The sequence below is a fragment of the Bison bison genome, unplaced genomic scaffold (genome assembly GCF_000754665.1).
Source record: "Bison bison bison isolate TAMUID 2011002044 unplaced genomic scaffold, Bison_UMD1.0 scf7180017864145, whole genome shotgun sequence".
NCBI lineage: Eukaryota > Metazoa > Chordata > Mammalia > Artiodactyla > Bovidae > Bison > Bison bison.
The window spans coordinates 8,120,169-8,146,140 of NW_011494717.1; the positions used below are offsets into that span (position 1 = coordinate 8,120,169).

A 25,972-nucleotide genomic window follows, 5' to 3' on the forward strand; every position below is an offset into this window, starting at 1 on the left:
ACCTCATGCGAAGAGTTGACTCATTGGAAAAGACTGATGCTGGGAGGGATTGGGGGCAAGAGGAGAAGGAGACGACAGAGGATGAGATGGCTGGATGGCATCACTGACTCGATGGGCATGAGTCTGGGTGAACTCTGGGAGTTGGTGATGGACAGGGAGGCCTGGCGTGCTGCGATTCATGGGGTCACAAAGAGTCGGACACGACTGAGCGACTGATGTGATCTGATGGTGTGTCTTTTTTGATTTTAAAATAACAAACTTCCTTAGCTCAAATACTTTAATTTCAGCCTTAGCAAGTTTTCAGTAAATAAAAATTGACCCTAAACCTGGAAAGAATGATAGCATAGTACACTAGTACTGTAAGTTACAACATCTGAAACAGTCACAGTGGGGGTGGGGTGGGGCGGGGCGGATCTTTTTTGTAAAATAATTTCAAAATAAAATGTTTCTTAAATCTACAGTTTTCCCAAAATGGGGGGAAAGAGTGATAGAAACAGAGTAAGCCAGAAGACAATAAAATTACATAGTTTTTTCCTTTCAAGTTAGAATTCAGTCCTAACAAAAATAATATTTAAAAAATGATCATTCATTTTAAAATGGTAAATGTTATGTTACGTGAATTTTCCCTCGATAGAAAAATGGTTGAGTGTGTATGGCCTTATGGCCTAGAGTCAAACAGACATGGAATTGAGTCCTGGTTTTTACCATCTGTTAATTCTGTGACCTTTAGTAAATTACTGTTAAGTTTTCTTCTCTGTAAAATAGGCATATTAGGGACATTCCTTGGTAGTCTAGTGGTTAGGACTAGTAGTCTAGTGGTAGTCTAGTAGTCTACTGCCAGGGGCCAGGTGTGATGCCTGGTTGGGGAACTTAAGATCCTAAAACCTGTGTCACATGGCCAAAATGAAATTTTTAAAAAATAGGCATGTTGGTACTTTATCAGGATTTTTGTTAATATTAAATGAAATATTACACGTGAAATGCTTAGAATACTTAATAATTATCCAGTAAACATTAGTGTTAATTGATTTTTCCTTTGCTGCTGCTGTTGGTTTTTATTTTATTCTCCATTGATAGAATGGAAGTAATAGTATGGACTAGAATTGTTCTGATGGTTTAATGAGATATCCATGCAAAGGGCTTAAAACAGTACCTAGTGTGTTGTAAATTTTCAAAGTGTTTACTAAGCTATTTCTATTAAATGAAAGGATCTTGGAACTTTTCTGCATTTTGCATTTGGAGATCCAACCAGTCCATTCTGAAGGAGATCAGCCCTGGGATTTCTTTGGAAAGAATGATGCTAAAGCTGAAACTCCAGTACTTTGGCCACCTCATGAGAAGAGTTGACTCATTGGAAAAGACTGATGCTGGGAGGGATTGGGGGCAAGAGGAGAAGGGGACGACAGAGGATGAGAGATGGCTGGATGGCATCAGTGACTCGATGGATGTGAGTCTGAGTGAACTCTGGGAGTTGGTGATGGACAGGGAGGCCTGGCGTGCTGCGATTCACGGGGTCGCAAAGAGTCGGGCACGACTGAGCGACTGATCTGATCTGATCTGATCTGAAGGAAGCTAATGTGCATATTGGAAAATAGCCTTTTCAAAATTTGTGCTGTTACGACTAGTGAAGTGAATCGCTCAGTTGTGTCCAACTCTTTGCAATCCCATGGACTGTAGTCTACCAGGCTTCTCTGTCCATGCGATTTTCCAGGCAAGAGTACTGGAGTGGGTTATGACTAGACTTGGCCTTATAAATATATCAGACTAAGCTACTTTCAAAGGATTACAGGTGTGCAATTCTTATTTCCTCTTCTGGTGTGGTGAAACTCTTGATTTTCACTTGTAAAAACCACAGATACTGATTGTTTAGCTGTAAGTTGTTAAACTTTTGTTGTCTGGAGTTTATTATATAGGTTATTTCTACTTGCATTGATTACCATTGATGTGTCATCAGAAGCCGGGCTTTGGAGAACTACTCTTTATAGTGACTAGAAGTTGCAGTTATTTTTCTTGCCATTGGATGGTGCTTCTATAGCATCATTAAAGCAAATGTTTTGGCTGATACTTTCTCACTTTCCTGAGCAACTGAAAATTGATAAATGAGCTAGACTGTGGTAAATTGAAATACCCGTTTGAACTGGATCCCAGGAGTCTGTAAAAAGCGAGGATTTCCTCTAGTATGTTTTTACGTAAGCAAAACCTGGAGATAAATCTCTGGTTGAGTTAAACCCTATGATTCTGTTCTAGTCTGTGGTAATTTAAGAAATGATAGTGTTGCAGGAGAATCTGATTCCTCCTGGCAAAATCTTAAAGGATGATAGGTTTCCCTAGCTTCCCTTGGCAACTGAGCTATCAATTCTGCTCTGATCAAATTGTATCAAAAACTTTTCTGTTTTGTCTTCAAGTGTAGGTTTTTCCAACCTATGGGGGTGTGGAAAGTGCGTGACAAAGGTATTAGAAAAGTGCACAGTTGTAAAAGTTGTGTTTGAGAGTGACTGTTAGAAGAGACTGGAGGGAATAAGACAGTAGGGGTGGCTTGGGGCCGTGCTAGAAATTCAGTAATCAAGTTGGAGTGCGTGCACAGTAGAGAGAACATTTGTAAACATACTTCCTCCTCTGTTAACCTAATCTTTATTTCTATTAATGTAATAAATACTTGCAGAGTTTTAGAAGTTACACAGTACTTCAAGACAACAACAGCAGCAATAAATCCTTGCCCCATGCTCACTTGTGTGTTAACTTTTCCCAGTATTCAACCCCATATTCCACTTTTTTTTTTAAAGCTAATTTGAGAAATTTTCTCTTGTTGTTATGAAATGTGAGAAGTAAATTCTCTGATAATATGAGACATTGTTGGCACCTCTCCCTTTATCTTCTCAAATAGTTAGTTCTGCTACTGCTAAGTCGCTTCAGTTGTGTCCGACTCTGTGCGACCCCATAGACGGCAGCCCACCAGGCTCCCCCATCCCTGGGATTCTCCAGGCAAGAACACTGGAGTGGGTTGCCATTTCCTTCTCCAGTGCGTGAAAGTGAAAAGTGAAGTCGCTCAGTCGTGTCCGACCCTCAGCTACCCCATGGACTGCAGCCTTCCATGCTCCTCCGTCCATGGGATTTTCCAGGCAAGAGTGCTTGAGTGGGGTGCCATTGCCTTCTCCTTATAGTTAGTTCTAGCACAAGTTAACTGCTAAGCCAAGTAGTGTACTATAATTGTGTTTCCTTTCTTGGACAGCTTTTTGTTTTCACTGTATCTTACAGTCCCTTCATTGTTACATTTGCTTAGATTTCAAGGGACCATTCATACTTTATCCCAAACTCTGCAACGGAATTACCAGACGCTCTGAATTCTTCTTTTCATTTAAATTTCAGTCATACCATTTCATTCCCTTCCATCTTAGGAGGCATACCTCTTGGACCCTTTCTCTGCATTTTGTCTTGTTGTTTTCTGTATTCTTTTTTGAACTGGTGGCTTCTCTTGGCCAGTTTGAACTGCCCTTTACATCAGTCTTTTTTTTCCTCTGGCCATGCTATGCAGCTTTCAGGAACTTAGTTCCCAGACCAGGGATTGAACCTGGGCCACTGTAGTTAAACCATCGGACTGTCAGGGAATTCCCTCCATCACTCTCTTTGCTGGATTTCTTTTCTTCCTGTTCTTGGTAAAGCAACCTCTCCTCATAACTGTTTTAGAAAATACATGGGAACTGAATATTTTGAGATCTTTCATGTCTGGAGATACCTTTATTTTACTCTCTCATTTGATTTTGGCTGGATATAGATTGAAAATACTTTTTATTTACCTTTTTGTATTCTGGATTCTAGTGTTGAGTTGTTCAGAGTTGTTGTTTTTGATTATTTAATATGGCCTAGTTTGTTTCTCTACCAGCTTTTGTATATATTATTCCTGAAGTTTATCTTTAGCCATGGAATTTCATGATGGTATAACTTGGTGTAGATATTATTTTATTAATTATGCTAGGCGCTTGGTGAGTCTTTCAGTCTCAGATTCCTTTGATTCTGTTTCTTTGATTCTGTCATTGCGTGGGGTCTTTGTTGCTGTGCGGGCTTTTCTCTAGTTATGGTGAGTGAGGGCTACTCTCTAGTTGTGGTGTGCAGGCTTCTCTATGTGGTAGCTTCTCTTGTTGCAGAGCATGGGCTCTAGGGGGCTTGGGCTTCAGTAGTTGTGGCTGTTGAGCTCTAGAGCACAGACTCAGTAATCGTACTGCACCGGCTTAGTTGCTCTGAGGCATGTGGAATCTTCCAGGATCAGGGATCGAACCTGTGTCTCCTGAGTCGGCAGGCGGATTCTTAGCATTGAGCCACCAGGGAAGTCCTTTCTTGAACTTCTTGAGTTAGATGTCAGCCTCTGGTTTGATCTTCTGCCTTGACATGCATGTCTCACATATATTCCATTCTTTGTCGTTTTGTTGTATTTTCTGGGATATCTCATTTTTCCCTTACAGCCTTTCTGTTGAATATATTATTTCTGCCTTTTTAATTTCCGGGAGTTTTCTAGTTCGAATTTCTGTTCCTTCCTCCCCACTTCCTTCCCTTCTGTCTTGTTCTGAGAAGATAAAAGGAGGAACTATATCTTTTCCTCTGCATTGCCCCCATTTCCTCCAGGTTTCCTTTTTTGTTTGCTTGTTATATTTCATTGGGTTAGTTAGATTGTTCAGTCCTGTCAAGAGTTGGTCTTGACAACCAGGTCATTTTAGGATTTTTTAGGATTTTTTAGGATTTTTTTTTTTCAGTAATTCCCAGAGAAACAAAAATACAGGCTGTAGACATAGTTTGAGGTTTATAAATGTCAGACAAATGGCCCTTTTTTCCTTTTGATTGGGTGTAGGAACAAATTGAACGGAGAAGGCAATGGCACCCCACTCCAGTACTCTTGCCTGGAAAATCCCATGGACAGAGGAGCCTGGTAGGCTGCAGTCCATGGGGCCGTAAAGAGTCGGACACGACTGAAGTGACTTAGCAGCAGCAGCAGCAAACAAACTGAAAGGGCTTAGCTAAGATTTAGTTGGTAAAAAGAGCGAGACAGGTCCTTGGGGATCTATAATACTTTTGCATCATGTACTTTGAAACTCTGTGTTACTAGATGCATAAACATATAATATTTTTATGCCTTCTAATTCATTGACATGTTAATCATTATGAAATGACCCTGTTTATCCCTGGTAGTACTCTTTTCTGCAAGTTATTGAAGGCGATGGTTCTTTGCTAATAAGGAAACATCTTTTTATTCTTTTGCATTAAAATATTAGATATTAAAATTTTCTTTCAATTTCCTAATTGTAAAAAAGCTATATAATTCTTTTCTATCTTGGATCTTACATATGTTTTAAATTGGGCACTTTGCTCAAAATTGCATACATAGTAAATTTCCAGAACCAGACATTTTGAAAGCATGTTTTTATGCCAATTAAATTTAGTATAGCCATATTCAGAGCCATAGATACAATTTACCTTTTTTTTTTCCCCTGTGTTGTAGGAATAGACTTTAAGATCAAAACAGTTGAATTACAAGGAAAGAAGATCAAGCTACAGATATGGTAAGTGATTCTAATTTACTTACTTTATGTGGTAGAATGCCAAGTTTCCTGAACGTTAGACAGTGAAATCCTTCCTTGTCAACTGTTTAATTCTAGGAGACTTCCCTTTCCAAGCCAGTAGTCAGGTGACCTTTCAGTGATGTTTATTTATTTATTTATTTAATTTTATGTATTTTTTAAATATAAATTTATTTATTTTAATTGGAGGCTAATTACTTTACAATATTGTATTGGTTTTGCCGTACATCAACATGAACCCGCCACGGGTGTACATGTGTTCCCCATCCTGAACCCTCCTCCCACCTCAGTGATGTTTTAAAAAAAATTGTCATGGACTTTGGAGTCCATGAGAGCTGACTTGAGTGTTTTACGTTTTCCATTTATAGTATGAACTTGGGTAAGTTACATACCACTGTGAGGCCCTTATATCTTCACATGTAAAGTGGAGATAATATCATTTATCTTAAAAGATTGTTACAAGGATTAAATGAAGTAATCTATGTAATGCCATTAGTACAATACTTGGCTCGGGAACACCATATAAAAATTAATATAATCTTTTTTTTTTTTTTTTTTTGGTTTAGAGGGTCTTAAGCTAAAATATTTGTTTTCCTTAGTGTGTATAAATCTTTATAAGCTTTAGCATTATTTTCATTAGTTTGTGAAGGGTTTGACCCATTGAAGTATTAAAAAAATTCTTTAAATTTGCATTCAAGTATGTATCATAGACTTTAAAATTATAATATCTGTATTTTCAGTGAATATTAGGTGTTCACAATGACTTGTGAGATGTATATTATTCCTTCTCCCCTCCTCCCCCCAACAGTCTTATTGAGGTATAACTAGTAATACAGTAAACCACCCATATTATAGTTTGGTAAGCATTGACATATGTATAAATCTGTGAAACCATCACCACAATCAAGATAACCAACATATCCATCACCTCGGGAGTTTCCTCAAACTTCTTAGTAATCTCTCCCTCCTGCCTGTCCCTGGTTCCCAGGCAACCACTCTCTGCTTTTTGTCACTATAGACCAGTTTCCGTTTTCTAGTACTGTATACAAATGCAGTCATGTAATGTGTTACCTTTCTTTGTCTTTTTTGAGAAGGAGGAGTCTGGCTTCTTTACTCAGCATAATTATTTTGGAAGCTATCAATGATTTTATGTGTAGCAGTAAGTTCATTGCTTTTTATTGCTAAGTTGTATTCCATTGTTAAGATATACAACATCTTTATTCACCATAAAGCTGCTACAAATACTTCCTTTTCTCTTGAATTACTCCTATTTTATAGATACGGAGATGGAGGCATTTTGAAATAAGTTTCAGAAAATAGTTTTGTGTGTGTATTTTTTTTTTATGAAAAACTATTTCAAAATAGTTTAAACAAAGGTCTTACAGGATGTTAATAGCAGAGCTGGGAGGCATTACATGCTCTGAACGTAAGGTTGGGAGTGACATTCTTAATTGCAGTACTGCCTCTTCTAAATAGTAGTTTGTCGATTGATTTTGTCACTCTTTCCAGTAACTGTCATTCTTCTTTCTTCATTGCCAGTCAACAGTTGTGTTAAATTTGAACTCATGTTATCTTTGGTAGTTGGGATTCCCTAGTGGCTCAGAGGGTAAAGCATCTGCCCTCAATGTGGGAGACCCAGGTTCCATACCTGGGTCGGGAAGATCCCCTGGAGAAGGAAATGACAACCCACTCCAGTACTCTTGCCTAGAAAATTCCATGGATGGAGGAGCCTGGTGGGCTCCATGGGGTCGCATGGGGTGGGGTCCATGGGGTCGCAAACAGTCGGACATGACTGAACAACTTCACTTGTTCACTGTCTTTGGTAGGTAGTGTAATTGGATCTATCGTGGAATGGTTATGAGGATTAGTAGTCCATGTAAAGCGCTTGGAGCAATCTTCAGTGCATAATTCAAGAAATCAGATGTTATTATTTGGGGATCTCCCATGATGAGTTTAAAACCCTAAAAATAGTAACATATTTAGAGGAACAAGCTAACAAACGAAATTGCAAAGTCGTAGTTGGAGAGTTAGAAGGAGAATTAGGAGAGGACATTGTCTCAGAATCCAAAAGATAGTTTCAAAAGTTAGGCATAATTAGAAGTGGTATATGTCTAATTAGGATGTCTTCATTACCTCACCATGTAATTAGAAGTCCAGTCTTTGTAACATCTTTCAAATTTAATAAAAATGTTTTTAAAGATGAGAAAGCATTTCCTAAATTTAATAGTTCTCTGAAGCCCAGTCCACTTGATCAGTTTTTTTTTTTTCTTTTCTTCTCTTTAGCTAGGAAATAACTCAGCAAATGAAATGTCTCATATATAATTTCCTTATAATTAAAATGATCTCAAGGGAAAAGATGTCAGTTGTTTAGTATTCTGAATTTCAACCAGCCCCTCCCATCCTCCTTTATTTATTCTTAGCCTCAGGTCTTATTCAGACCGTGTCCCTACAAAGCGTTTGTCGTTCAAGCCCTCTCTGAAGCTCTGCCTCACTGATTGGCTCTCTTCTTAACTATACAGGGAATACAGTTAGTGTTTATGCTGATAATTTTCAAACTTGTTGACAATAGTTAAGATACATATTACATTGTGACTCAGTATGCGTGCGTGTATGTGAGTGTGTATGAAGCAGAAGCAGAGCCTGTGTGTTTCCTCATGCAGTGTATCAGACCTTTGCCCTGCTAAGTGTGCTGTTTCTCCTCTACACTGTGTCCTCCACAGACTTTCCCTTCTGTGTCTTGACTCGTGACTTTAAACATTTTCCCCTTCCCTCATCATTTTAGTCTCTAGCTTTTAGAAGTGTAACATATTAACTAATACTTGGTTTTAAAAAGAGCCTTCCTCAGAAGATGCTTTTTTGAAATAGTAAATCTTCCAGTATAGCTTTCAAGATTAATATAGAAAAGATTACTACTGTTTCTATAAGACTCAAGTATAGCACAGAAGTGATAACATTTATAATTTAGAGTTGTTTAATTTTTTACAAAGTTTTAATAGAAAGTGTTTCCTTCCAAACACTTTGGAAGGAATATTTGCTGTAGTTTAGATTTTCATGTATACAGATGACTGCTTTTAATTTGAACTATGATTTGCTTATAAAGACCAGAAATGAGTTGACTGGTTAAAATTTGTGCTTAATATAAGAGGTTAGCATTATGCCAGCTGATTTTGTTTCTTTGCTTGAGTTGACGTGCTTGTTAATATTCCAGGGAAGAAAAAAAAGTCTTGTAGCTCTAGGTTAAAAGATCTGGGATATGCACAGTGTTTCAAGAAGGCTTATAGTGTGAAAAACCCCATTACTCATAATTTATAATGATTGTTCTAAAAATTCAAAAGGCTATACTCAACTTAAATGCTTTGCTTCAAAATGCTGTGCTACAAAAAAAGCACAGGGATTTTTATCTCTTTAGTTTGAATGAATATATTCAGGTTCTTGTTTCAGCATGAAAAATTGTTCTATGATTGAGTATTTGTTTTGGAAACTTTAGACTGTGCTACTAAAGCTGTGTATTTTTTTCTTACTTGAGTGATCTTCACTTCTTGCTTTCTTTCCAGGAATCTTTCAGTTTAACTGTTGCATAAGGGTCTCACCTGTCCTGCACAAGTGTGTGGGCCTAAAATTAGCTTGTTTGGCTGATAGAGAAGCAGCTGGGGCATTTTAAATCCTGGATCTCTAGAAAGTTTCTACTGAAGTATCTTTGACTCACTACATTTTCCAGAGTAGTGAGGAAAACAGTTAGTGAGTTACTTCAAGTCTGCCTTTTTTCTCTCTCTTTTTCTTTTTTTCCGTTTTTGTTAATTGTTGAGGGAGGGGAGGTGTCAGAAATGTTTGCCACTGTCAACATCTATATCTTGTACCAGCAACACATTTTAGCATCAACACAGTTAGCAGAAACCAGTAGTATCATATTGTAGAGGAATTGACCGTTTACCTACATGAAGTGTCAGATACATGAAAGTCATCTTTGAGTCTTCCCATTCCCTTAACCCCAGCTTTCAAGTTAGCAAGTCTTACTGATCCTATCTCTAAAATACGTCTGGAATCCAAATGCAGTTTGCTGTCTCCATTGCTATCCCTGGTCCTCCATTACCTTTTTGGACCATTGCAGTAGGCTTTTAATATTCTAACAAGTCCTTACTTCGCCTTTGCCTTCTTCCAGTACTTATCCCAAGTAATGGCCTTGGTAACCTTTTTGAAATATAAATATGATCATGGTTATCTTTCCTTCCTCTATTTATAGCCATTTTGACTTTCCATTGTATTTCAAATGAAAACCAAAGTTCCAAATCCAAGTTCCTTTCCACAGTTTACAGAGGAGGCCCCTGCCCGTTGTTCCGACCTCATTTTTTGCTCCCTGTGTATATAGTCTCTACCCTCAGGTGATCTCCTTTCAGTTCCGTGGACACAGCAAGCTTTTTTCTGGCCTTTGTACATACCTTAACCCACCCAACTGTAGCTAGACTAAGCATTCTGAAGTACCACTCCATTCCAGAGGCTTCTCATTTCAACAGAAATAAATTTTAAAATTCCAGTTTCTGGCTACAGTCCCTTCTGACTTCATCTCTTACCAGTTCTGCTCCAACCACTGTGGCCATTTTTTTCCTGTCTGCAGGAAACGTGTTCCCGTCTTCAGGCCCTTGTAATTCACCTGTTCCTTCTGCTTGGAATGCTTTTCATCAGATCTTTGTGATGCTGCTATCTCTCATTCAGTCTCAATTCATTGTTACCCTCTGAGAGAGGCCCTGCTTGATAACTAGCTAGAGCCACCCCAGTCCTTTAGGCTAGGGGTCCCCAATCCCCCTGACATTGGTCTGTGGCCTGTTAGGAACTGGGCTGCCCAGCAAGAAGGGATCAGTGGGTGGTTGAGCAAGGGAAACTTCATCTGTATTTACAGCTGCTCCCCATCACTTGGATCCTGAGCTCTGCCTCCTGTCAGATCAGTGACGGCATTAGGTTCTCATAGGAGCACAGACCCTACTGTGAAAGGCACATGCAAGGGATCTAGGTTCCCTGCTCCTTATGAGAATCATCCCCAAACCAATCCCACTCCACCTCACCCCCAGTCCATGGAAAAATTGTCTTCCATGAAACCTGTCCCTGGTTCCGAAAAAAGGTTGGTGGCCGCTGCTTTAGGCATGATCACGCTTATCTTAGTTTATCTTTGTCATAGTATTTTTTAGTATTTAAATTTACCACATTTAAAAAATGTGTTCATTCTTATTCCCCCCACTAGAATATCAGCTTTTTGAAGGTAGGGATCCTATCTGTCTGATTTATGGCTATATAACTACTCCCTACAACAGAGCCTAGCAGATGCAGATGCTGAATATGTATTTGTTGACTGAGTGACTGATTGATTTCTGTTCATACTTTTCACTCAACCTTCAGTATCACCTCTAGAGAGAGGACTGCCCTGATTATACTATCTAGATTTCTTCCTCCCTCCTGTTTATGTCATTCTTGATCGTTCCACCCTGTTTACCTTGTTAGCATTTGTCACAATTTGGGATCATATATATTACTTGTTCCTTTCCCTGACTGGAATGTAATCTCTGCAAGGGCAGTTATCAGGCTTTGTTTGACTTTTGACCCTTTTTGGAAGATGAAGATGAGCATAATTTCAACTCATGGTATTTTGGGTGTAGAGAAATTGCGTATCAGTGAGGAAATCCAAGTCTTGTTAAAATAAAACTCAGTGTGGACTTTCCTGGTGGACCAGTGGTAAAGAATCCATGGTCTGGGAAGATCTCACATGCTTCGGGCAACTAAGCCCATGCACCACAACTATTGAGCCTGTGGTCTAGAGCCTGGGAACCCCAACAAGAGAAACCACTGCAATGAGAAGCGTGTGCACCACAATTAGAGAGTAGTCCCCGCTCGCCACAACTAGAGAAAGCTGATGCACAGCAATAAAGACCCAGCACAGTCATAAATAGGTAAAAATTTTTTTAAAAAAACCTCAATGTGAGAAATTTAACATCTTAATTTTTAAAGTAAAGAATAGCTTCATTATGTTACCAAAAACATAAAGTCATGAAATTTGAAGTCTCTGCTTTGCCGAGCAGGTTAATGTTGTCTCTGGGCTGTTCTAGTGCTGTTAGTGCCCGTACTAAAAATAACTGTCATAATAGCATACAGAGTACACAGCTTCCTTGACCCTGTGTGTGGGTCTAAACTATTAAGGAAATATGCTATTTTCATTCTAGGAAAGTATCACTCCATTCATTATGTGTCAGTGGGAAAAAATAGGGATTTATAACAGTCTCTTAGCTGTGCACCTATTATTTTATGTAAGGGAAATTCTATTGTCATTGATTAATAAGTTCAGAAACCTAATTATACTACATAGGCAGAGAAGAAAAAAATTTTAATAGAGGAAAACTGAGTGGTTTTTGACAACAGGCTTAAAAAAACCTGTCATATGGGACGTAAAAAGATAATGTGAACACGCACAATGTGTAATTGCTCTTCAGATAAGAAACACCTGCTTTTGGTGATTGGCGTCAACCAGTCTTTAGACCTGGGTGTATGTGTATATGTAAACCTAAAAATAATTTGACTGAAACAGCTGTGGCTGTTTGTTCCTCTAGGCTGCTGCTGCTGCTAAGTCGCTTCAGTTGTGTCCCAACTCTGTGCGACCCCATAGACAGCAGCCCACCAGGCTCCTCCGTCCATGGGATTTTCCAGGCAGGAGTCCTGGAGTGGGGTGCCATTGCTTTCTCCGGTTCCTCTGGGCAAAGGGTCACAATTAGCCTAAAGGTAGTGAGACAGGGACTATCTAGTTTGAAATAAGTTGTTGATTGCCTTAACAGTTGTTCGGCCTGATATTAGGATCCAGGAAAAGGATAATTTTAAAAGACTTGGCAAGGAGAGCATATAAAAAAGAAGGAAGATAGGATGGAAGAAGTTTTGGAAAATGAAAGAGACAAAAATCAGAAAACAGATGAAATAGTATGCCATTAATCAAAACAAAAACTCTGAACCTGAATAATGAGTATCTTTTTGGAGGGGACATTAATATTTCAGTATCTTTTATATTAGTATTTCATAACTAAGCAGGATTATAACATAAAATTTCCTCTCTAGGTGCCACTGATTTAGATTTAGCTCAGTAGTTTTGACATAATATTGAGGCAATGGAGATAAAAAATTGTGGTGTAAGAATGTATATAAATACAGATTCTTATGTGTATAGTCTCTTAGTAGTCTAACCTAATTCTAGGATACAACATAGAAGAACTGATTGCATGTCTATTCGATGGTTTTCTTAAATGATATATAATTTATTTGTTTTGATTAAATTACATTTTGGGGGCAGTTTTTTTGATAAATACTGTGTATTCTACAGTGAACAAGACAAATCTCTGATGGGACCTACCTTTTAGAGGTCATGGGAGGCAGTAAATAAATCTATAATAAGTGCTTTGCAGAGAAGTGAAGTAAAGTAAGGAGATGGAATGGAGAGATATTGGAAGACTTTAAATTGGAGGACAGAGAAGACTTTCTGATAAGGTGATGGTTAAAATGCAAAGTTGAGGTGTCAACCATGTATGTGTGCCCTTGTGAGCATAGCCAGTACAGAAGCTGTCAGGTGAGACCAAGCTTGTGAATTTGGGGACATGAAAAAACATGCCTTAAGCTATCAGGGAAAAAGAGTGCCTCAAAATTTGAGGGGCTGGTGAAAAGTGCAAATTCTGTTAACACTTTGTAAACTTCAGGGCAAGGGTTTTGGAATTGGTTGTGATTATAATGAATTGTCATTGGTATGTTTAGTTTGTATTTTAAACTGTCATGTTTTCCACTTGTTTTGTAATGACTTTGAAGCATAATTCACATAGCTACAGTTCACCCATTTAAAATGTAAAGTTAGTTTTTTAGTAATTTTCCAAGGTATATTCACCATCATCACAATTTTAGAATGTTTTTATACTTCTAGAAAGAAACCCATACCTTTTAGCAGCCTCTTCCCATCCTATCCAAACCATCTTGAGTTAGGGCAACCACTAATTTCTGTAGACTTTCCTATTCTGCATGTTTCATTTAAGTGAGATTAATTAATTGAAACTATATCATCTGTTTGAATGCAAAACTATGAGACTTTGAGAAGAAAACATAGGAGAAAATCTTTGGGAACTAAGATTAGGTGAAGAGTAGATACAACACTATAAACCACAATCCATAAAGATTTAAAAATAAATTGGACTTCAACAAAATTTAAAATTTTTGGTCTACCAAAGACCCTGTCAAAAGAATGAAAAAAACTAGTTATAGACCTGGAGAAAATAATTCTAAATCAAATACCTGACAAAGAACTTTTATGTAAAAAGAACTTTCAACACTCAGTAGTTTAAAAAGAAGAAAGAAATAGGCAAACCATCCAATTAGAAGACACAGAAAAGACACAAACAGACATTTTACTGGAAAGGATATATGGATGACAGTTAATTACATGAAAAAATGTATAACATTGATTAGTCATCAGTTCATTCCAGCTGCTCAGTCGTGTCCGACTCTTCGCAACCCCATGGACTGCAGCACACCAGGCTTCCCTGTCCATCACCAACTCCCAGAGCTTACTCAATCTTATGTCCATCAAGTCGGTGATGCCATTCAACCATCTCATCCTCTGTCGTCCCCTTCTCCTCCCGCCTTCAATCATTCCCAGCATCAGGGTCTTTTCAAATGAGTCAGTTTTTTGCATCAGGTGGCCAGAGTATTGGAGTTTCAGCTTCAGCATCAGTCCTTCCAATGAGTATTCAGGATTCATTTCCTTTAGGATTGACTGGTTGGATAGAGAAATACAAATTACATTGATGATATCACTGCATGCCCTATTAGAACAACTAAAATAAAATAGAGTGAGATCACCAAATGCTGAAGAAGATGCAAAGAAGGTAGGTCTCCTGCGTTGTTAGTGGGAATGTGAAGTAGCACAGCCACTTTAGAAAAGTTTGGCAGTTTCTTATAAAGTTAAACCTATCCTTATCATCTGACTCAGCAGTCATATTCCTGGATGTTCATCCCAGAGAAATGAACTTATGAACTTACAAATGAATATTCATATCAACTTTATCTGTAATAGCCCAAAACTAGAACAACCCAAATGTCCTTCCATGGGCAAGTGATTAAACAAATTGTGATATTCTGTACAATGGAATACTACCCAGTAATAAAATGAAACAGACTAGTATTACATGCAACAACTTGGATAAATCTCAAGGGCATTATGCTGGAAAAAGTAAATAACCATTTGAAAAAGTTGCATTCAAACCAACACAACATTGTAATTTTCTTCCGATTTAAAAAAACATACCAAGAAGATTGTTTTATATGTCATTCTAGAAATGGCAGAATTACAGAAAATAGAAAACAAATTATTGGCCAGGGTATAGGGGCTGTAGGAAGTGGAAGAGTGAGTGATAGAACAGTTTCCTGCTTTCTTTGTGGTAATAACTACAAAATCTATATGCCGTGAAATTGCAGAGAACAGTGCATGTATGTGCATACACAAGTGCATATAAAAAAGTAAGCTCTAAGGTCTATAGATTGTGCCAGTGTCAATTTGTACTATGATGTAAGATGTTACCATTTGGGAAAGCTGGATGAAAGCTATACAGGACCTCTTTGTACTGTTTTCTGAAATATCCTGTGAGGCTATAGTTATATTAAAATAAAACTTAAAAAAAAGTTTGCCGAGAAGGGAAACAGAAATGCAGTGTTGGTTGGAGGGGTGTGGAATTGGAAGTGAGGTTGTTCTGTTTGTTTGAAGTTTGCTTTTTTAAGAAAGGATAAGGGGAGACCTTAACATGTATATATGTTAATTATAATCCATAAAAGAAGAAATTGGTGATGCAAATGAAGGAAAAATTACAGGAACAGAATTTCTTAAATCTTTGATTTGAAGGCATTGAAAAATACCACTATTTACATATTTTTGTCTTGTTATTTATAAATGAGGTTATCTATACAACTTTTGTAAATGATTCCAAAGATAAATATGGCTCTAATATGGTGTATTCCTTTAATGTTCTAAAAATTCTACATTCTTTGGTATTACATTATAGAACTAGATCACTAAATAAATGGAATTCCTACAGATTTTACACTTGGCTGGTATTCATTTTTAAGTAACTTTAAGAATTTTATGTGTCACTTTATACTGTTTTCCCTTTCAGATTTTCATCTAGTATTGGTAGGTTTTTAATTTCCTTAGACTAGTCAGTATTTATACATATATATGTTTAGGAATAACCTTGTTTACTATTTAAGAGTTAAGTGGTGGTTCGCTTGTGTGTTGTGTCACATAGTGGATTTTAATCTCTATTTTTACTAAACTAGTCTACTGTTTTGCTCTTCAGCTAGAACATAGTAATATCAAAATGCTCAGTACAAATTATTGGCTGTTTATTTCAGGGATACAGCAGGCCAGGAGCGATTTCACACCATCACAACCTCCTACTACAGAGGAGCAATGGGTATCATGCTAGTATATGACATCACCAATGGTAAAAGCTTTGAAAACATCAGCAAGTGGCTTAGAAACATAGATGAGGTAAGACCTAGAAATTGTATAAACTCTACATAAACACACATTTGTGTCCTTGGTTGGTTAAGAAGAATAAATATCCCTGTTGATCTTTAGGATATAGTGTTTGCTGTCATTATTGTTGATTATTTTTACTTGTTACATGGTAATGTTATTTTTTGCCTACCCTTTTCTTAAAACTTTGGGCAGATCTGTTTTGAACCACATCAAAGGGTTAACAAATTACCTAAAAACTCTATACAGCCATCTTATAAGATGGCCCCAGATGGAAGCTACCAGTGGTTTTACAGACTTTTCTAAGTGAATTCTTTCTTGGTGAATTTTTTTTTTGAATGAATGAATTACATTTTCAGTAGTAATTTTTAAAACATATTTTTGGAAATTGCCTGGTGGTCCAGTGGTTAGAACTGGACGCCTTCTCTGCTGAGGGCATCCCGGTTTAATCCCTGGTCAGGGAACGAAGATCCCACAAATGTGCGGTGCAGCCAAAAATAAGTCTGTAAGTATTTTTAAGTTATGGAAGTACCATATCCCTTTTAGACATTTTGAAAGATACAGATTACTAATAACATTAAAACCTAACCAAGCTGTATCATTTCATGTGAAGATGTCAGTTTTTTTTTTATGTTAATCTATATTTATTTTTGTAATATAAATGATATATTGTGTGTCTGCATGCACACACGCGTGCACACACACACACACACACACATGTATGGAGGGGTAATAAAATTTTTAACCATGCAGTTATCATCCCGGGAGATTGTTAATGAGACTATTCCATATATGACACAAATCTCTTCCCTAGTAACAACAGTGGTAGTGGCGGTTTAGTCACTAAGTTGTGTCCAACTTGCAATCCATAGACAATAACCCTCCAGGCTCCTCTGTCCATGAGATTTTACAGGCAAAGAGTACTGGAGTGGGTTGCCATTTCCGTCTCCAGGGAAGATGTCAGTTTTTACACAGTGAAGTTGTGTGGACAGCGTGGGTAGCTTTTTGTTGAAATTATTTTCATGTCTTGTTGCTGACTTCTGTGCTTTGAATTCTATCAAGACTGACTCTTGGGAAATCCTTGGCAGTCCAGTGGTTAGGACTTCTCATTTCCACTGCAGGGGCTCAGGTTCCATCCCTGGTTGGGGAGCTAAGATCCCATCACGGCAAAAGGAAAAAAAAAAAGAAGACTAACTCTGTAAAGCAAGTTTTGGCTGGAAACATAAAAACAAAGTCTTTAATCCATTATTGGACCCAAGGTGATAATACTCCAGTGGTTCAGTTTGTCACTCAGTCATGTCCTGCTCTTTGCAACCCCATGGACTGCAGCACACCAGGCTTCCCTGTCCATCACCAATTCCTGGAGCTACTCAGACTCATGTCCATAGAGTCAGTGATGCCATCCAACCATCTCATCTTTTGTCATCCCCTTCTCCTCCCACCTTCAGTCTTGCCCATCATCAGGGTCTTTTCCAGTGAGTCAGTTCTTCACATCAGGTGGCCAAAATATTGGAGTTTCAGCTTTAGCATCAGTCCTTCCAATGAATATTCAGGACTGATTTCTTTTAGGATAGACTGACTGGATCTCCTTACAGTCCAAGGGACTCTCAAGAGTCTTCTCCAACACCACAGTTCAAAAGCATCAATTCTTCGGCACTCAGCTTTCTTTATAGTCCAACTCTCACATCCATACATGACTACTGGGAAAACCATAGCCTTGATTAGACGGACCTTTGTCAGCAAAGTAGTGTCTCTGCTTTTTAATATGCTGTCTACGTTGGTCATAACTTTTCTTCCAAGGAGCAAGCGTCTTTTAATTTCATGGCTGCAGTCACCATCTGCAGTGATTTTGGAGCCCCCCAAAATAAAGTCAGCCACTGTTTCCCTGTTTATTTGCCATGAAATGGTGAGACCAGATGTCATGATCTTAGTTTTCTGAATGTTGAGTTTTAAGCGATCTTTTTCACTCTCCTCTTGCACTTTCATCAAGAGGCTCTTTAGTTCTACACTTTCTGCCATAAGCGTGGTATCATCTTCATATCTGAGGTTATTGATGTTTCTCCCAGCGATCTTGATTCCAGCTTGTGCTTCATCCAGCCCAGGGTTTCTCATGATGTACTCTGCATATAAGTTAAATAAGCAGGGTGACAATATACAGCTTTGACGTACTCCTTTCTTGATTTCAGTTTCCCAATTTCAGTCACCTTTTTCATTGCTGTAAGAAGTCTGTTGGTATTTAGTAATCCATTAATGACATAGATTTTGAAATAAAAAAAGCCTTCATTTTTAAGTTTCTTTTGTGGACAGTGACTGCAGCCATGAAATCAGAAGACAGTTAGTTGCTTCTTGGCAGAAAAGCAGTGAGTAACCTAGACAGTGTGTTGAAAAACAGAGACATTACTCTGCCAACAAAGGTCCATATAGTCAAGGCTATGGTCTTCCCAGTGGTCACTACGATTGTGAGAGCTGGACCTTAAAGAAGGCAGAATGCCAAAGAATTGATGCCCTCAAACTGTGGTGCTGGAGAAGACTCCTGAAAGTCCCTTGGAGAGCAAGGAGATTAAACCATTCCGTCTTAAGGGAGATCAACCCTGAATATTCACTGGAAGGACTGATGCCGAAGCTGAAGCTCCACTATTTTGGTCATCTGATGTGAACAGACAGCTCACTGGAAAAGTTCCTGATGCTGGGAAAGATCGAGGGCAGAAGGAGAAGAGGGCATCAGAGGATGAGATGGCTGGACGACATCACTAATGCAATGAGAATGAACTTGGGCAAACTCTGGAAGATGGTGAGGGACAAGGAGGCCTGGCATGCTGCTGTCCATAGGTTGCAGAGTCAGATACAACTGCGTGACTGCTCAACAACAACAAAAGCCTTTATTTCATAGTTGAGCCAAGAAGTATGTGTAGTAAGAGCAATTTATATAGAGAGATTATGCATTGTTGTTCCAACAATAACTGATTTTCTAATTCTGTGACATCAGGTAGATATCCTACAATTTAATCCTATTTTGACACTTAACTACCGAGTCTCAGTGTCACTGTCAGCCAAATGACAAGGCAACCCATGGGATGTGGAAAATACCTCACATCATCCATCTCTGGCCTAATGTACCCTTCCCTGAATATCCCTGTAGGCACATTATCGTGTGCTGTGAACACAAACAGTTTTTAATTTTGATCAAGTGCAGTTATTTTTTTCTCTTTTGTTGCCTATGCTTTTGCTGTCATATCTGAGAAATCACTGCCAAATCCAAGGTCATAAAACTTCTCCCCTATGTTTTCTTCAAAGAGTTCAATAGTTTTAGATCTTGGATCCATTTTTTAGTTCATTTTTTGGGTATAAATTAAAGATCCAGCTTCATTCTTGTACATATTGATATGTGTTATTTCTAACACTGTTTCTTGAGAAGACTGTCTTTTCCCCATTGAATGATCTTGGCACTCTTGTCAAAAATCATTTGATGGTGTACACAAGAGTTCATTTCTGGTCTCTCTGTTGTGTTCCTTTGTCCATGTCTGTTACACCAGAAGCATACTGTTGTGATTACTGCAGCTTTGTAGTAAGGTTTGAAATAAGGAAATAAGTATGAATCTTGCAACTTTATACTACTTTTCAGGATTGTTTTGGCTGTTCAGGATCCCTTGAAATTCCACTTGAATTTTAGGATGGATTTTTTATTTGTGTAAAAGGTGTCAGGATTTCAATGGAGCAGCATTTGTTTTTGTCTGATTTCTGTGCATGGGCTCCCCTAGTGTTGTGAGTTTTTGAAACTTTAAGAGCTCTATAGAATTTTTAATTAAGGCTTCTTGTAGGGCCATATATACGTTATCTAAGTCATGATCCAGCTCAGATTTACATTATGTATAGGAAGTTCTATATGTTCTCTTCTGCATATTTATATACGTCCTCTGGTGTTGAGAATGTTTCTAGAAGGTAGACAGCCTCCTATAGAGGAAAATAATAATTTGACCAAGAATATGTCTTAGAAATTATATGTATCTTTCTAGGTTAAGTTACCTAGAGTTTGTGTTGTCTTTTAGCGTGTGGTTTTGAGATCACTGGGCTTTCCTGGTGGTTCAGATGGTAAAGAATCTGCCTGAAATATGGGAGACATGGGTTCAGTCCCTAGGTCAGGAAGATCTCCTGGAGAAGGGAATGGCTGCCCATTCCAGTATTCTTGCCTGGAGAATTCCATGGACAGAGAAGCCCTGCAAGCTACAGTCCATGGGGTCACAAAGAGTCACATGACTGAGCGATGAGATCACTGCTTTAAAACTTTCAGACTATAGAAATGGCACCATAAAGTGAGAAAAATAAAGTCATTTTTGTTAAGCCACAGTTTCATGATAGTGTGTGAACTAAACTTTTATTTCATTTTAGCATGCGAATGAAGATGTGGAAAGGATGTTACTAGGAAACAAGTGTGATATGGACGATAAAAGAGTTGTACCTAAAGGAAAAGGAGAACAGGTAAAAAGCTCTGAGTGAGACAGCTTTGTGAAGATGATGTTGCATTTGTTTTAACAATGAGGTAATGGAATGCTATTCATATCCTTTAAAAAAAACGCTGTTGAAAATGATAGCTTATCATTGGAGTGGATTTTTTATTTGTTTTTTAAGGAGCTTGAACCCATTAAAATAATCTGTTCATTTTAGATAACCTAGTTGAGACTGCTACCTTCAGAATAATATTACTTTTTCCTTTAGGAAGCTGAAGTCATCAGTTGATAACCTATACTTGATAATTTTGTGATATTTTGTTTCTTTTTTAGATTGCAAGAGAGCATGGTATTAGATTTTTTGAGACTAGTGCAAAAGCAAATATAAACATCGAAAAGGCATTTCTCACATTAGCTGAAGATATCCTTCGAAAGGTAAATTTCTTTCTTTTCTGTTCTTTTACTGCTAAGGTGTCGGGTGTCAACAGTTGAACATTTTCCTGTTTTCTAAAGTACTAGATTTACATACAAAAATTGGATTTGAGTACATTTGGATGAGTACATTTACCCATCACAGTATCTAATCCTCCAGAGAGAAGAAAGGAGCTGAAAGGAGCAGAGAGCAGTATAGAAATCTCAGTCTCTAATTCCCAATTTCATATTCCTTTTTTCAGCTTTTTGTTTGGTCCATGGTCTTGTGACTCTTTTTGATTAATTTCTCTTATATAACCTTTGCCTTCTCATAAATAGTTTTTTAAAATTCAAGAGGTGAATCTGTTCTGTACCTAATTGCTACAGAATCCCTATATATAGTCATTTCTCAGATGTGCCAGTGAAGGGGATGTATATACTTTATACTGAATAGAGTAAGTCTATACCCAAATTGAAAGCAGGAGGAGAAGGGGACAACAGAGGATGAGGTTTTTGGATGGCATCACTGACTTGATGGACATGAGTTTGAGCAAGCTCTGGGACTTGGTGATGAACAGGGAAGCCTGGTGTGCTGCAGTCCATGGGGTTGCAAAGAGTCAGACACGACTGAGTAACTGAACTGAACTGATAACCAAATTTCATTTACCCAATCATTTCAACCTGTGAGTTTAAAAAGAAAATGCTGAAAATTGATCTCAGGGAATTCATTTTACCTCACAGTTAGGTTCTGGATTTAATTTGTGAATTGCCTAAGTTGCCAGTACAAATAACTTGTAGCAAAATTGGGAAATCAGATATTCATCAGTTCAGTTCAGTTGCTTAGTCATGTCCGACCCTTTGTGACCCCATGAATCACAGCATGCCAGGCCTCCCTGTCCATCACCAACTCCCAGAGTTCACTCAGACTCAGGTCCATCGAGTCAGTGATGCCATCCAGCCATCTCATCCTCTGTTGTCCCCTTCTCCTCCTGCCCCCAATCCCTCCCAGCATCAGAGTCTTTTCCAGTGAGTCGACTCTTTGCATGAGGTGGCCAAAGTACTGGAGTTTCAGCTTTAGCATCAGTCCTTCCAAAGAAATACCAGGGCTGATCTCCTTCAGAATGGACTGGTTGGATCTCTTTGCAGTCCAAGGGACTCTCAAGAGTCTTCTCCAACACCACAGTTCAAAAGCATCAATTCTTCGGCGCTCAGCCTTCTTCACAGTCCAAGTCTCACATCCATACATGCCCACAGGAAAAACCATAGCCTTGACTAGACAGACCTTTGTTGGCAAAGTAATGTCTCTGCTTTTGAATATGCTATCTAAGTTGGTCATAACTTTCCTTCCAAGGAGATATTCATATTTTTCCCTCAAATGACTAGGTAATATACACAGGTTTGATATGAGTCCTGAATTCTCTGTTAGTCTTCCGGTATATTTAAATGGACATAAAATAGAGAAAATCTGATACAGTCCTGAAGGAGAAGCAAACATTATATAGGAGAAAAGGAGAAAATTTAATTGCTTCTGGTAACCTTTCTGTTTTTATACTTGAAATACCAATATCTGCCCCCACCCCAGATAAAATCATTCATAAATCCACCACCTAAGGGTTGCTACTGTTAAAATTTTGGCATCTCTTATTTTGATCTTTTCCTATATTGGCCTTTAACATGAATTATTCAACTTTGCATTCTGGCCCACTGTATTTCCTTCATTTAATGTTAGTATATCATCATAAAATTGCCTTTTTAAAACAACGCTATGGTAATACAAGCTCCAGTCTCAAAAGGCAAGTAAAATGAAACAGAAAAGGGCTATTTCACCTCTCTGATGATACAGCGTTAGTTTCATCATATGCATGAAATATGCATATGAACGGGTTTGTTTTTTTTTTAAGTACTAAGTACTCAGGGCTCAGATCTAAGAGATAACATACCACTCATCACAAGAGGTAGGGTGGAGCAGATTTCAGAAGCTCAACAAAGGGAAGCCAGGAGGCCTGGGGACATTTCACAATTGGAAGAAGACAAAATGAAGGTCAAAAACAAAGCTTCCGTTTCTTTACTTTGCGTGGAGGAGAAAACGTATCTCAGTGACTGTAATTGCATCTTGTTACATAAATTAACATTTATGGGAATACTTCTGTTGAATCTTGGTGTATCCATGGCAGTGTTTTTCACGGGTTGCTCTCCTTGTGTGTTTGTTGCAGACCCCTGTAAAAGAGCCCAACAGTGAAAACGTAGATATCAGCAGTGGAGGAGGTGTGACAGGCTGGAAGAGCAAATGTTGCTGAGCGCTCTGCTGTTCCATCAGTTGCCATCCACCACCCTGTTTTCTCTTCTTGCTGCAAAATAAACCACTCTGTCCCATTTTTAACTCTGAAACAGATATTTTCGTTCCTCATCTTAACTCTCTAGTCCACCTGTTTTATTTGTTGTTTCATCTGTGACTGCTTGCTGACTTTATAATTTTCCTCAAACAAAAAATGTATAGAAGAATCATGTCTGTGAGTTCATTTTTAAATGTACTTGCTCAGCTCACCACTGCATTTCAGTTGTATTATAGTCCAATTCTTATCAACATTAAAACCTATAGCAATCATTTCAACTCTATTCTGCAAATTGTATAAGAATAAAAGTTAGAATTAACAATTTTATTTTGTACAACAGTGGAATTTTCTGTCATGGATAAATGTGCTTGAGTCCCTATAATCTATAGACATGTGATAGCAAAAGAAAAAAGCCAGGAAAACATTCATTTTCGCCTTGAATATGTAAATGGGATTAATTTTGTCCTGTGCCTTATGTGGAAAGGAACTTCTTTGGTTTTTCCTTTTTTTTGTTGTTTTGTTTTGGTGGAAGCATGTGCAGGAGACATATCATCGAAACATAAAGCATTAAAATGTTTGTGGTTTGCTTGGCTGTAATTTTCAAAGTAGTTAATTGAGGACAAAGGATAATACAGAAATGATCGCTTTGGTTTGCTGAGTCTCATTTTAAGTGGCCTTTATATTTAAAACTATTCCTGCCACCAATTCTTTTCCTTGGCCACTTTTTCCTCGTGTCTCTTCCTGCATGCTGCTTTATTTGCTTCTTCCCCACCACCCTGTGGTATGAGTTATTTAAAAATGAAAGGGGTAAACTAGTGGGTTTGTGGAGTTTAACATAAAGCACTGATTTAACTTGCTAAGTAAACTGAAAGATAAATCCTGACTGCCTACTATCCAATGTCAGTTAACCGTGTCCTCCCCTTCATTTTCTCAGTCCCCTAAAGCTTCTGTCCCGGATTCCTTCATTTGCTCTTGACTTCACGTTGCTCTTCTCTTCTCCCGCTTTGTTCCCTTCCTGTCTCTCTCCATTGAGTTTATGAAATGGAAGAGTTAATTGCATGCACTAGTGTTTGGAGGGTGTTGTGGTTTGTCTTTCTAACTAAGTGTATAGCCTATTCACTTTCCTAGAATAAATATCTTAACCTAAATTTGAATAGTCTCCATTTTGGCAACTCCTCTAGCAGTTTGGTAGCCCAAAATTGTTTTAAAAAGGTGGGAAGGAGGAGTGAAATTTATTAACACGTTTGCCAAATATATTGAGATTTGGCCTATGAAGAACACTTTTTCAGTGTTAAGTTGTCTTTACCTTAAGATTTAGAAGTACTTTAGGCTGTTACTGATTTTAAGTCCTGTCTTCACATCCCTTTGGGAAACTTGTATTACTCTGGATTTGAAAAAAAAGAACAACAAAGGCTTTTCATGTAAAGATAAGAAACTCTAGGCTCTCTCTTGCCCTGCCATTTTTTCCCCTTCATTTTTCTAGTTTTGCTTTACTGCTTATCATTAGGGTAGGGTAAGTTAAGTTTGCTATGCTGCTAGCATCCTAAGATGATACCTTTGTTGAAATAATTGTGAATAGCATGATTCATTTCTAGCAGAGGCTGAGTTTAGGACAGCAGCTTCCATTGAAAAGTCTTTCTGTGTCGTGGATAGCATTTTAATGACCTCTTGGCTCACGTAAACAACACAGGGACATATCTGCTGTGAACATCCATGAATTTTCAGATAGTGCCCTAAAAGCGATTTTATATGCCTCACTGGTGGTTGTTGTTAGGTTTTCCCCTCACTTGACTTTATCATTGTTTACTACTAGTAAAAGCAGCATTGCCAAATAATCCCTAATTTTCCACTAAAAATAATAATGAAATGAGGTTAAGCTTCTCAAAAGTTTTAGGTTAAACCTATTGTTGTTAGATTAATTTTTAATGTGTTTGTTGTTTTTCTTTATCTGGAATGTGGCAGTAGCTTTTTTACTTTTAACCCTCTTTAATCCTTACTCAATTCAGTGACTTAAGGTTTGAGAGCTAAACACTGGGATTTTTGGGTAACAGACTGACAGTTTTGTTGTTTGCAATAAATTATAATCGGCATTGTACATAGAAAGGATATGGCTACCTTTTGTTAAATCTGCACTTTCTAAATATCAAAAAAAAAAGGGAAATGGAGTATAAATCAATTTTTGTATAACCTGTTTGAAACCTGAGTTTTATTTGCTTAATAATAGGGCTTTGCCCCTTTTTCTGTAAGTCTCTTGGGATCCTGTGTAGAAGCTGTTCTCATTAAACACCAAACAGTTAAGTCCATCCTCTGGTACTAGCTACAAATTCGGTTTCATATTCTACTTAACAATTTAAATAAACTGAAATATTTCTAGATGGTCTACTTATGTTCATATAAAAACAAAACTTGATTTCCAACTGCGTGACTTGGTTTTCATTTATTTATGGAGTCTAAGATGGAGGATTCCTTCTGAAAATAGTGCAATAGCAAACTGGATATTAGAGGAACAGAAATAGAGGGGAATAACTTTTCAACTAGGGAAAGCTGGGAAGGCAATCTCAAGAGCTATTGTTGGAAGAAACTGCATTTTAAAAGCAGAATCATGCTGGCATCGAGAGAGCACACGCAACTGTAGTCACTTGCCAGCCAACACTACTAGAATGTGCCAACCACAAG

General features: G+C 37.9%; 1 protein-coding gene across 1 annotated transcript in view; it reads left to right on the plus strand.

Annotated features, from left to right (window-relative positions):
* The window catches only part of RAB10 (RAB10, member RAS oncogene family), a 62,103-nt gene extending 36,390 nt beyond the window's left edge, over window positions 1–25,713 (plus strand). The window contains exons 2-6 of the mRNA XM_010840585.1: window positions 5,489–5,549; window positions 15,981–16,119; window positions 20,494–20,583; window positions 20,886–20,987; window positions 23,177–25,713. Coding sequence (XP_010838887.1) covers window positions 5,489–5,549; window positions 15,981–16,119; window positions 20,494–20,583; window positions 20,886–20,987; window positions 23,177–23,260 — 476 coding nt within the window. The 3' untranslated portion in view covers window positions 23,261–25,713. The remainder of the gene's footprint in view (window positions 1–5,488; window positions 5,550–15,980; window positions 16,120–20,493; window positions 20,584–20,885; window positions 20,988–23,176) is intronic.
* The last annotated feature ends 259 nt before the right edge of the window (window positions 25,714–25,972 follow it).